Below are 12,018 nucleotides of genomic sequence, written 5' to 3'. Positions count from 1 at the left end.
TCGAGTAAAATTTCAACTTTTTTCATAATATTGCACAAATGTTGAGTTTTTTATGTAAAATGTTGACTTGCCTTGAGTAAAATTATGACTTTTATTATAATACTGCCAAAATTCAAAATTTTTCTTGTGAAATGTTGACCTTTTTCTTATGAAATTCCAACTTATTTTTCACAACGAGCTTTTTTTTTATATTTGCATAGTATGTATATATTATTAATGTTGTAAATACACATAATTATAGATGTAGAAAGGGAGCGCCCTAAAGAGGTAGGCCTTTTTCAGAGGTCTCAATAAGGTAACAAATACAAGAACGTGTGTATGTGTTCTTGTATTTCTACCCTTCTTGAAACATGAAGTAAAAGTATCTTCCATATGAGGAGGTGTGAAGAAGTGATGACATAAATCATGGTCCAAAATAACATTGCATCTAATAGAGAATGTCTCATTTTCACCCCTGCTGGTGACATCTATCAAAATGAAGGTGGTCCCACAAAGGAGGAATTTTTCAAATTGACTGTGTCGCTTTTAAAAGTGCTCCCCCTCCTGTCAACATATGAAATAACAAGTGTGTGTAAGAAATTGAAATACGATTTCTCTGGCCAAAATTAATTAAACATGTATATAAAGACATACTGTAATAACTTGAAGTAAATAAGGAAGATTAAAAACCAATTTCAAACAAAAATAAAAAAATAAAATAAAAAAGAACTAAAGCAGTCTTTTTCTCACAGTGTGTTTTTTTAAATTTTTATAAATTTGGGAACAATTTCTCCCATTCTTTCTTTTTCTGTAACATTGCAATATTTTCTCGCAAAATTATTTTTTAAATGTAAAATCATAACTTTTTAATGCGAAATGGTGACATTTGTCATAAAATTCTGACTTATCACATCCTTGCCAAATTTGTTGTTGTTCTTGTATAATAGTGACATTTTTTTGAGTAAAAGTTTGACTTTTGTCATATTTTTGCCAAATAAAGTCTGATTATTGTTATAATATTGCCAAAATTGTAAAGTTTTCTTATAAAATTGTGACTTTTGTTGAGTAAAATTACGACTCTTTTTGTAAAATTGCCAAAATTTTAAAATTCTCTCGTAAAATTGCAACTGTTATCGAGTAAAATTTCAACTTTTTTCATAATATTGCACAACTGTTGAGTTTTTTATGTAAAATGTTGACTTGCCTTGAGTAAAATTATGACTTTTATTATAATACTGCCAAAATTCCAAATTTTTCTTGTGAAATGTTGACCTTTTTCTTGTGAAATTCCAACTCGTTTTTCACAACAAGCTTTTTTTTATATTTGCATAGTATGTATATATTATTAATGATCTAAATACACATATTTATAGATGTAGAAAGGGCGCCCCCTAAAGAGGTAGGCCTTTTTCAGAGGTCTCAATAAGGTAACAAATACAAGAATGTGTGTATGTGTTCTTGTATTTCTACCCTTCTTGAAACATGAAGTTAAAGTATCTTCCATATGAGGAGGTGTGAAGAAGTGATGACATAAATCATGGTCCCCATAACATTGCATCTAATAGAGAATGTCTCATTTGCACCCCTGCTGGTGACATCTATCCAAATGAGGGTGGTCCCAAAATGGAGGCATTTTTTAAATTGACTGTGTCGCTTTTAAAAGTGCTCCGCCTCTGGTCAACATATGAAATAACAAGTGTGTGTAAGAAACTGAAATACGCTTTCTCTGGTCAAAATTAATTAAACATGTACATAGATACATACTGTAATAACTTGAAGTAAATAAGGAAGATTAAAAAACAATTCCAAACAAAAATAAAAAAAATAAATAAAAAGAACTAAAACAGTCTTTCTCACAATGTGTCGTATTTTTTTAATTTTCATAAATTTGGGAACAATTTCCCCCATTCTTGCTTTTTCTGTAATATTGCAATATTTTTCGCAAAATTATTTTTTAAATGTAAAATCATAACTTTTTAATGCGAAATGGTGACATTTGTCATATAAAATTCTGACTTATCACATTCTTGCCAAATTTGTTGTTGTTCTTGTATAATAGTGACATTTTTTTGAGTAAAATTTTGACTTTTGTCATATTTTTGCCAAATAAAGTCTGATTATTGTTATAATATTGCCAAAATTGTAAAGTTTTCTTATAAAATTGTGACTTTTGTTGAGTAAAATTACGACTCTTTTTGTAAAATTGCCAAAATTTTAAAATTTTCTCGTAAAATTGCAACTGTTATTGAGTAAAATTTCCACTTTTTTCATAATATTGCACAAATGTTAAGATTTTTTATGTAAAATTTTGACTTGCCTTGAGTAAAATTATGACTTTTATTATAATACTGCCAAAATTCTAAATTTTTCTTTTGAAATGTTGACCTTTTTCTTATGAAATTCCAACTCATTTTTCACAACAAGCTTTTTTTATATTTGCATAGTATGTATATATTATTAATGATCTAAATACACATATTTATAGATGTAGAAAGGGAGCGCCCTAAAGAGGTAGGCCTTTTTCAGAGGTCTCAATAAGGTAACAAATACAAGAATGTGTGTATGTGTTCTTATATTTCTACCCTTCTTGAAACATGAAGTAAAAGTATCTTCCATATGAGGAGGTGTGAAGAAGTGATGACATAAATCATGGTCCCCATAACATTGCATCTAATAGAGAATGTCTCATTTGCACCCCTGCTGGTGACATCCATCCAAATGAAGGTGGTCCCAAAATGGAGGCATTTTTTAAATTGATTGTGTCGCTTTTAAAAGTGCTCCCCCTCTGGTCAACATATGAAATGACAAGTGTGTGTAAGAAACTGAAATACGCTTTATCTGGTCAAAATTAATTAAACATGTACATAGAGACATTCTGTAATAACTTGAAGTAAATAAGGAAGATTAAAAAACAATTCCAAACAAAAATAAAAAAAATAAATAAAAAGAACAAAGTCTTTCTCACAATGTGTCGTATTTTTTTAATTTTCATAAATTTGGGAACAATTTCCCCCATTCTTGCTTTTTCTGTAATATTGCAATATTTTTCGCAAAATTATTTTTTAAATGTTAAATCATAACTTTTTAATGCGAAATGGTGACATTTGTCATATAAAATTCTGACTTATCACATTCTTGCCAAATTTGTTGTTGTTCTTGTATAATAGTGACATTTTTTTGAGTAAAAGTTTGACTTTGGTCATATTTTTGCCAAATAAAAGTCTGATTGTTATAATATTGCCAAAATTGTAAAGTTTTCTTATAAAATTGTGACTTTTGTTGGGTAAAATTACGACTCTTTGTAAAATTACCAAAATGTTAAAATTTTCTCGTAAAATTGCAACTGTTATTGAGTAAAATTTCCACTTTTTTCATAATATTGCACAAATGTTCAGATTTTTTATGTAAAATTTTGACTTGCCTTGAGTAAAATTATGACTTTTATTATAATAGTGCCAAAATTCAAAATTTTTCTTGTGAAATGTTGACCTTTTTCTTATGAAATTCCAACTCATTTTTCACAACAAGCTTTTTTTATATTTGCATAGTATGTATATATTATTAATGTTGTAAATACACATATTTATAGATGTAGAAAGGGAGCGCCCTAAAGAGGTAGGCCTTTTTCAGAGGTCTCAATAAGGTAACAAATACAAGAACGTGTGTATGTGTTCTTGTATTTCTACCCTTCTTGAAACATGAAGTAAAAGTATCTTCCATATGAGGAGGTGTGAAGAAGTGATGACATAAATCATGGTCCAAAATAACGTTGCATCTAATAGAGAATGTCTCATTTTCACCCCTGCTGGTGACATCTATCAAAATGAAGGTGGTCCCACAAAGGAGGAATTTTTCAAATTGACTCTGTCGCTTTTAAAAGTGCTCCCCCTCCTGTCAACATATGAAATAACAAGTGTGTGTAAGAAACTGAAATACGCTTTCTCTGGCCAAAATTAATTAAACATGTACATAGAGACATACTGTAATAACTTGAAGTAAATAAGGAAGATTAAAAACCAATTTCAAACAAAAATAAAAAAATAAAATAAAAAAGAACTAAAGCAGTCTTTTTCTCACAATTTTTATAAATTTGGGAACAATTTCTCCCATTCTTTCTTTTTCTGTATCATTGCAATATTTTCTCGCAAAATTATTTTTTAAATGTAAAATCATAACTTTTTAATGCGAAATGGTGACATTTGTCATATAAAATTTTGACTTATCACAATCTTGCCAAATTTGTTGTTGTTCTTGTTTAATAGTGACATTTTTTTGAGTAAAAGTTTGACTTTTGTCATATTTTTGCCAAATAAAAGTCTGGTTATTGTTATAATATTGCCAAAATTGTGAAGTTTTCTTATAAAATTGTGACTTTTGTTGAGTAAAATTAAGATTCTGTAAAATTCCCAAAATGTTAAAATTTTCTCGTAAAATTGCAACTGTTATCGAGTAAAATTTCAACTTTTTTCATAATATTGCACAAATGTTGAGTTTTTTATGTAAAATGTTGACTTGCCTTGAGTAAAATTATGACTTTTATTATAATACTGCCAAAATTCTAAATTTTTCTTGTGAAATGTTGACCTTTTTCTTATGAAATTCCAACTCATTTTTCACAACAAACTTTTTTTTTATGTTTGCATAGTATGTATATATTATTAATGATCTAAATACACATATTTATAGATGTAGAAAGGGGGCGCCCTAAAGAGGTAGGCCTTTTTCAGAGGTTTCAATAAGGTAACAAATACAAGAACGTGTGTATGTGTTCTTGTATTTCTACCCTTCTTGAAACATGAAGTAAAAGTATCTTCCATATGAGGAGGTGTGAAGAAGTGATGACATAAATCATGGTCCCCATAACATTGCATCTAATAGAGAATGTCTCATTTGCACCCTTGCTGGTGACATCTATCCAAATGAAGGTGGTCCCAAAAAGGAGGCATTTTTCAAATTGACTGTGTCCCTTTTAAAAATGCTCCTCCTCTGGTCAACATATGAAATAACAAGTGTGTTTAAAAATTAGAAGTGCTCCCCCTCTGGCCAACATAAGCAATAACAAGTGTGTGTAAGAAATTGAAATTCGCCCCCCAAGGACAAAATTCATTTAAAATGTATATAGAGACATACTGTAATAACTTGAAGTAAATAAGGAAGATTAAAAACCAATTACAAACTAAAAAATTATAATAATAATTAACTAAAAGCAGTCTTTGTATACAATGTGTTGACTTTTTTCTTATAAAATTGGGAACAATTTCTCTTATTCTTTCTTTTTCTGTAATATTGCAATATTTTCTCATAAAATTATTATTTTTTTAAATGTAAAATACATTTTTTAATGCAAAATGGTGACATTTTTCTTATAAAATTCGGACTTATAACAATCTTGCCATTTTTTTTGTTATTCTTGTAAAATAGTGAATTTTTACAAATAAAATTATGACTTGTCATAATTTCTGCCAAGTAAAAGTCTGATTATTATATCCACAACACTTTAAAGTTTTCTTATAAAATTGTGGCTTTTGTCGAGTAAAATGACAACTCTTTTCGTAAAATTGCCAAAAATGTTAAACTTTTCTCGTCAAATTGTCACTTTGTAAAATTTCAACTTTTTTCCTAATATTTCTCAAATGTTCAGTTTTTCATGTAAAATTTCAACTTGCCTTGAGTAAAATTATGACTTATTTTAATACTGCCAAAATTCAAAATTTTTTTCATATGAAGTGTTGACCTTTTTCTTGTTGGGAAAAATTTATTTAAAATGTATATAAAGACATACTGTAATAACTTGAAGTAAATAAGGAAGGATAAAAAACAATTAAAAACAAGAAATTTTAAAAAATAAAAATGAACTAAAAGCAGTCTTTTTCTCACAATGTGTCGACTTTTTTCTTATAAAATTTAGTAACAATTTTCTCTTATTCTTTCTTTTTCTGTAACATTGCAATATTTTCTCGTAAAATTATTTTTTAATGTAAAATTATAACTTTTTAATGCAAAATGGTGACATTTTTCCTATAAAATTCTGACTAATCATAATCTTGCCAATTTTTTGGTTGTTCTTGTAAAATAGTGACTTTTTTTTTTAGTAAAATTGTGACTTTTGTCATCATTTTTGCCAAATAAAAGTCTCATAAATTGAAATGTGCCCCATTTGGCCAAAATTAATTAAAAAGAAAAAAAATGTATACAGAGACGTACTGTGATAACTTGAAGTATATAATGAAGGGTCAAAAACCAAATGCAAATAAAAAATAAATAAAACATTACTATAACTTACTTTTTTTTTTTGCATGGTATGTATATATTATTAATGTTGTAAATACAAATCTTTATAGATCTAGAAAGGGTGGTCCTCTGGAGGTAGGCCTTTTTCGGAGGTCTCAAGAAGGTCTGCAATACAGTACAAGAAGGTGTGTGTGTGTGTGTGTGTGTGTGTGTGTGTGTGTGTGTGTGTGTGTGTGTGTGTGTGTGTGTGTGTGTGTGTGTGTGTTCCGCACACTGCGACTTTAATTTCCTGCACGGTGAGGACTGATCATAACCCTGACCTTAAACTGACCCGCATCTCTTTTATCAGAGCCACTTTTTCCAGTAAACAAGCTGCACTTGAACATATCTCTTCCCCATGGTGGAGGTCATTAAATGCGTCTCCCTTGATTGGGCCCGGCCAGCCTCTTATCTGGCGAGTTATGTCTGCCGTGCACGCCCACATGGCACCGAGCTCTTCTGCACTCGGCGGTCATTATTTTTTCATGGGGGGAATTTCTATTAAAGGCAGGGTCCGAGATCAACTTGAGCGTGCACTCCCTGCAGATGCTAACACACACGATGGATGTTGCAAAATAGCTGCCCATTAAAGCATAATGGCCCCTCTGACATGTGCAGAACCCTGACTCCACTTTTTGGAGGAAAACAAAACGAGTATAAGCCGTGTTTCTTAACCATAGGGACCGGGCCCCATTGTTTATTTGTTGTGCAGCTGTGGTCCGTACTCAGTTGTAATACACTAATCCACCACTTGTGGCAGTAGTGACGATCTCAAACAAACAAAAGTCTAGAGCAGGGGTCACCAACGCGGTGCCCGCGGGCACCAGGTCGCCCGTAAGGACCAGATGAGTCGCCCGCTGGCCTGTTCTAAAAATAGCTCAAATAGCAGCACTTACCAGTGAGCTGCTTCTATTTTTTAAATTGTATTTATTTACTAGCAAGCTGGTCTCGCTTTGCTCAACATTTTTAATTCTAAGAGAGACAAAACGCAAATAGAATTTGAAAATCCAAGAAAATATTTTAAAGACTTGGTCTTCACTTGTTTAAATAAATTTATAAATTTTTTAATTTGCTTCTTATAACTTTCAGAAAGACCATTTTAGAGAAAAAATACAACCTTAAAAATGATTTTAGGATTTTTAAACACATATACCTTTTTACCTTTTAAATTCCTTCCTCTTCTTTCCTGACAATTTAAATCAATGTTCAAGCATTTTTTTTTTTATTGTAAAGAATAATAAATACATTTTAATTTAATTCTTCATTTCAGCTTCTGTTTTTTTGACGAAGAATATTTGTGAAATATTTCTTCAAACTTATTTTGATTAAAATAAAAAAAATAAAAAAATATTCTGGCAAATCTATAACATCTGTAGAATCAAATTTAAATCTTATTTCAAAGTCTTTTGAATTTCTTTTACAATTTTTGTTCTGGAAAATCTAGAAGAAATAATGATTTGTCTTTGTTAGAAATATAGCTTGGTCCAATTTGTTATATATTCTAACAAAGTGCAGATTGGATTTTAACCTATTTAAAACATGTAATCAAAATTCTAAAATTAATTTTAATCGGGAAAAATTACTAATGATGTTCCATAAATTATTTTTATTTTTTTCAAAAATATTCGAATTAGCTAGTTTTTCTCTTCATTTTTTTCGGTTGAAGTTTGAATTTTAAAAAGTGGAAATTGAAGATAAACTATGTTTCAAAATTTAATTTTCATTTTTTGTGTGTTTTCTCTTCTTTTAAACCATTCAATTAAGTGTTTTTTCATCATTTTTTCTCTGAAATATTTTTGGAGGTAAATATTGCATATTTTGTGTGTTCACCATATGAAAAAAAACTGTTTCCTTTGGAGGGGAAAAAGGCATAAAACACACAAAAAAAAATATATATATAAAAAGTTATAATAGACAGATTTAAAAAAAAAAAAAAAAAAAAAGTAATTTATTCTCAACACTTTTTGGATCCCAATGAATTTTAGTGGGATTTCTTTTTTAACTGTCATTTCGCAAAAAAATAATAATATTGGAATATAATCAATGGTGCTATAAATTGGCATATTTAAGGCTGCATTTACTACACATTGAATTTTCCAGTCTGAAATATTTTTGGAGGGAAATATTGCATATTTTGCATGTTTGCCATATAAAAAAAAAACTATTTTCTTTGGGGGGAAAAAGGCATTAAACAAACTATAAATACATTAAAAAAATAATACAAACTTATAATCGACAGATTGAAAAATAAAAAGTGACTTATACTCAACACCTTTTTAACTGTCATTTCTCAAAAAAATTATAATGAAATAAAATCAATGGTGATATGAATTGGCATATTTAAGGCTGCAATTATTTCACATTAAATATTCCACTCTGAAATAATTTTGGAAGGAAATATTGCATATTTTGTGTGTTCGCCATATAAAAAAAAAAAAAAAATTGGGGTCGGGGGGAATAAAAAGGCATAAAACAAACAAAAAATACATTAAAAAATAATAAAAACTTATAATCGACAGATTGAAAAATAAAAAGTGACTCATTTTCAACACTTTTTTAACTGTCACTAAAAAAAAAATAATGAAATAAAATCAATGTTGATATTGATTGGCATATTTAAGGCTGCAATTAATTCACATTAAATATTCCATTCTGAAATATTTTTGGAAGGAAATATTGCATATTTTGTGTGTTAGCTATATAAAAAAAACTAAGTTTTCTTTGGAAAAAAGAAAGCATAAAACAAACAAAAAATACTTTAAAAAAAAATACTAAAAACATAATCGACAGACTAAGAAAATTGACTTATTCTCACCACTTTTTTAACTGTCATTTCTCCCAAAAAAATAAAATAAAATATAATCAATGGTGATATGATTTGGCATATTTAAGGCTGCAATTACTTCACATTAAATATTCCACTCTGAAATTTTTTGGGAGGGACGTATTGCATATTTTGTGTGTTCGCCATAGAAAAACAACATTTTTTGGGGGGAAAAAAAGGCATAAAACTAAAAAAAATATATATATATATACATAAAAATAATAATAAAAACTTATAATCGACAGATTAAACAAAAAAGTTACTTATTTTCAATACCTTTTTAACTGTAATTCCTCAAAAAAATAATAAAAAAAATAAAATTAATGGTGATATGAATTGGCATATTTAAGGCTGCAATTACTTCACATTAAATGTTCCACTCTAAAATAGTTTTGGAGGGAAATATTGAATATTTTGTCTGTTCGCCATATAAAAAACAGTTTTCTTTGGGGGGGAAGGCATAAAACAAACAATAAACACAAAAAATAATAATTTTTTTAAAAATAATTAACAGATTTTAAAAAATTACTTATTCTCAACACTTTAACTGTCATTTCTCAGAAAAATGATAATAAAATCAAATCAATGGTGATATGAATTGGCATGTTTACGGCACCAATTACCTCACATTAAATATTCCACTATGAAATATTTTTGGAGGGAAATATTGCATATTTTGTGTGTTTGCCATATTAAAAAATAACTGTTTAAAAAAAAAAAAAAAGCATAAAACAAATGAAAAAAACAATACATAAAAATAATAATAAAAAAGTTTAATCGACAGATTAAAAAGAGTGACTTATTCTCAACACTTTTGTAACTGTATTTCTCATTAAAAAAATAATGAAATACATTTAATGGTAATATGAATTGGTAAATTTAAGGCTGCAATTACTTCACATTAAATATTCCACTCTAAAATATTTTTGGAGGGAAATATTGAATATTTTGTCCTTTCGCCATATAAAAAACTGTTTTCTTTGGGGAAGAAAAAGGCATAAAACAAACAATAAAAAACAACAGCAATTTTTTTAAATAATCGACAGATTTTAAAAAATGACTTATTCTCAACACTTTTTTAACTGTCATTTCTCAGAAAAATTATAATAAAATCAAATCAATGGTGATATAAATTGGCATATTTACGGCACCAATTACTTCACATTAAATATTCCACTATGAAATATTTTTGGAGGGAAATATTGCATATTTTGTGTGTTCGCCATATAAAAAATAACTTTTTTTTTTAAAAAGCATAAAACAAATGAAAAAAACAATACATAAAAAAATAATAAAAACTTATAATCGACAGATTAAAAAAAGTGACTTATTCTCAACACTTTTGTAACTGTATTTCTCAGAAAAATTATAATAAAATAAAATCAATGGTGATATAAATTGGCATATTTACGGCTGCAATTACTTCAGATTAAATATTCCACTATGAAATATTTTTGGAGGGAAATATTGCATATTTTGTGTGTTCGCCATATAAAAAATAACTTTTTTTTTTTAAAAAGCATAAAACAAATGAAAAAAACAATACATAAAAAAATAATAAAAACTTATAATCGACAGATTAAAAAAAGTGACTTATTCTCAACACTTTTGTAACTGTATTTCTCATAAAAAAATAATGAAATACAATTAATGGTAATATAAATTGGCAAATTTAAGGCTGCAATTGCTTCACATTAAATATTCCACTCTAAAATATTTTTGGAGGGAAATATTGAATATTTTGTCCTTTCGCCATATAAAAAACAGTTTTCTTTGGGGAAGAAAAAGGCATAAAACAAACAATAAAAAACAACAACAATTTTTTTAAATAATCGACAGATTTTAAAAAATGACTTATTCTCAACACTTTTTTAACTGTCATTTCTCAGAAAAATTATAATAAAATAAAATCAATGGTGATATAAATTGGCATATTTACGGCACCAACATTAAATATTCCACTATGAAATATTTTTGGAGGGAAATATTGCATATTTTGTGTGTTCGCCATATAAAAAATAACTTTTTTTTTTTAAAAAGCATAAAACATATGAAAAAAACAATACATAAAAAAATAATAAAAACTTATAATTGACAGATTAAAAAAAGTGACTTATTCTCAACACTTTTGTAACTGTATTTCTCAGAAAAATTATAATAAAATAAAATCAATGGTGATATAAATTGGCATATTTACGGCTGCAATTACTTCAGATTAAATATTCCACTATGAAATATTTTTGGAGGGAAATATTGCATATTTTGTGTGTTCGCCATATAAAAAATAACTTTTTTTTTAAAAAGCATAAAACAAATGAAAAAAACAATACATAAAAAAATAAAAACTTATAATCGACAGATTAAAAAAAGTGACTTATTCTCAACACTTTTGTAACTGTACTTCTCAGAAAAAAAATAATGAAATACAATTAATGGTGATATGAATTGGCAAATTTAAGGCTGCAATTACTTCACATTAAATATTTACTTTTTTTGGGAGCAAACAGGGTTTTAAAAAAAGGCATAAAAAAACATAAAAAAAGGTAAACAAACCTGAAGTTGACCTTACACACACATCTACTTAGATGCAGTTACCTGCAATTTCTCAACCTGTGGTTAACTTTTTTACGTCTTTTTTTTTCCTTTAACAACTGTTTTGCAGTTTCAGAAGGTCAAATGTCACTCTGTAAAAGTGGGACTCGGGGAAACGTGTGCGGCGACAGCAGGGACCACTGACCTGTCCACGCTGAGGGCACACAGGTTGAGGACGGTGATGCCCACTGAGGCTTTCTGCAGGAAGGGAAAGAGCTTGCAGAGACACAAGCCCACCGTGCTGTCGTCAAACGGCCAGCGTGACGCCAGAAGCTGGCGGGGGGGGATAAAACATACAAAGATGGGTCACTTCTAAAGCACAAAGAGGCGTAACAAAATTGGATATTGTGGAT

At 28.4% G+C, this 12,018-nt stretch overlaps 1 protein-coding gene across 1 annotated transcript in view; it reads right to left on the bottom strand.

Moving 5' to 3' along the window:
- The window catches only part of ednraa (endothelin receptor type Aa), a 69,351-nt gene that overhangs the window by 32,151 nt on the left and 25,182 nt on the right, over nucleotides 1-12,018 (bottom strand). Inside the window, exon 3 of the mRNA XM_061881207.1 lies at nucleotides 11,811-11,938. Within this exon, the coding sequence (XP_061737191.1) occupies nucleotides 11,811-11,938 (128 nt within the window). The remainder of the gene's footprint in view (nucleotides 1-11,810; nucleotides 11,939-12,018) is intronic.

This window comes from Nerophis ophidion, linkage group LG20 (genome assembly GCF_033978795.1).
Source record: "Nerophis ophidion isolate RoL-2023_Sa linkage group LG20, RoL_Noph_v1.0, whole genome shotgun sequence".
NCBI classification, from domain to species: domain Eukaryota; kingdom Metazoa; phylum Chordata; class Actinopteri; order Syngnathiformes; family Syngnathidae; genus Nerophis; species Nerophis ophidion.
The sequence above is the reverse complement of the archived record's forward strand: the minus strand, read 5'-3'. Positions and strand labels throughout refer to the sequence as shown.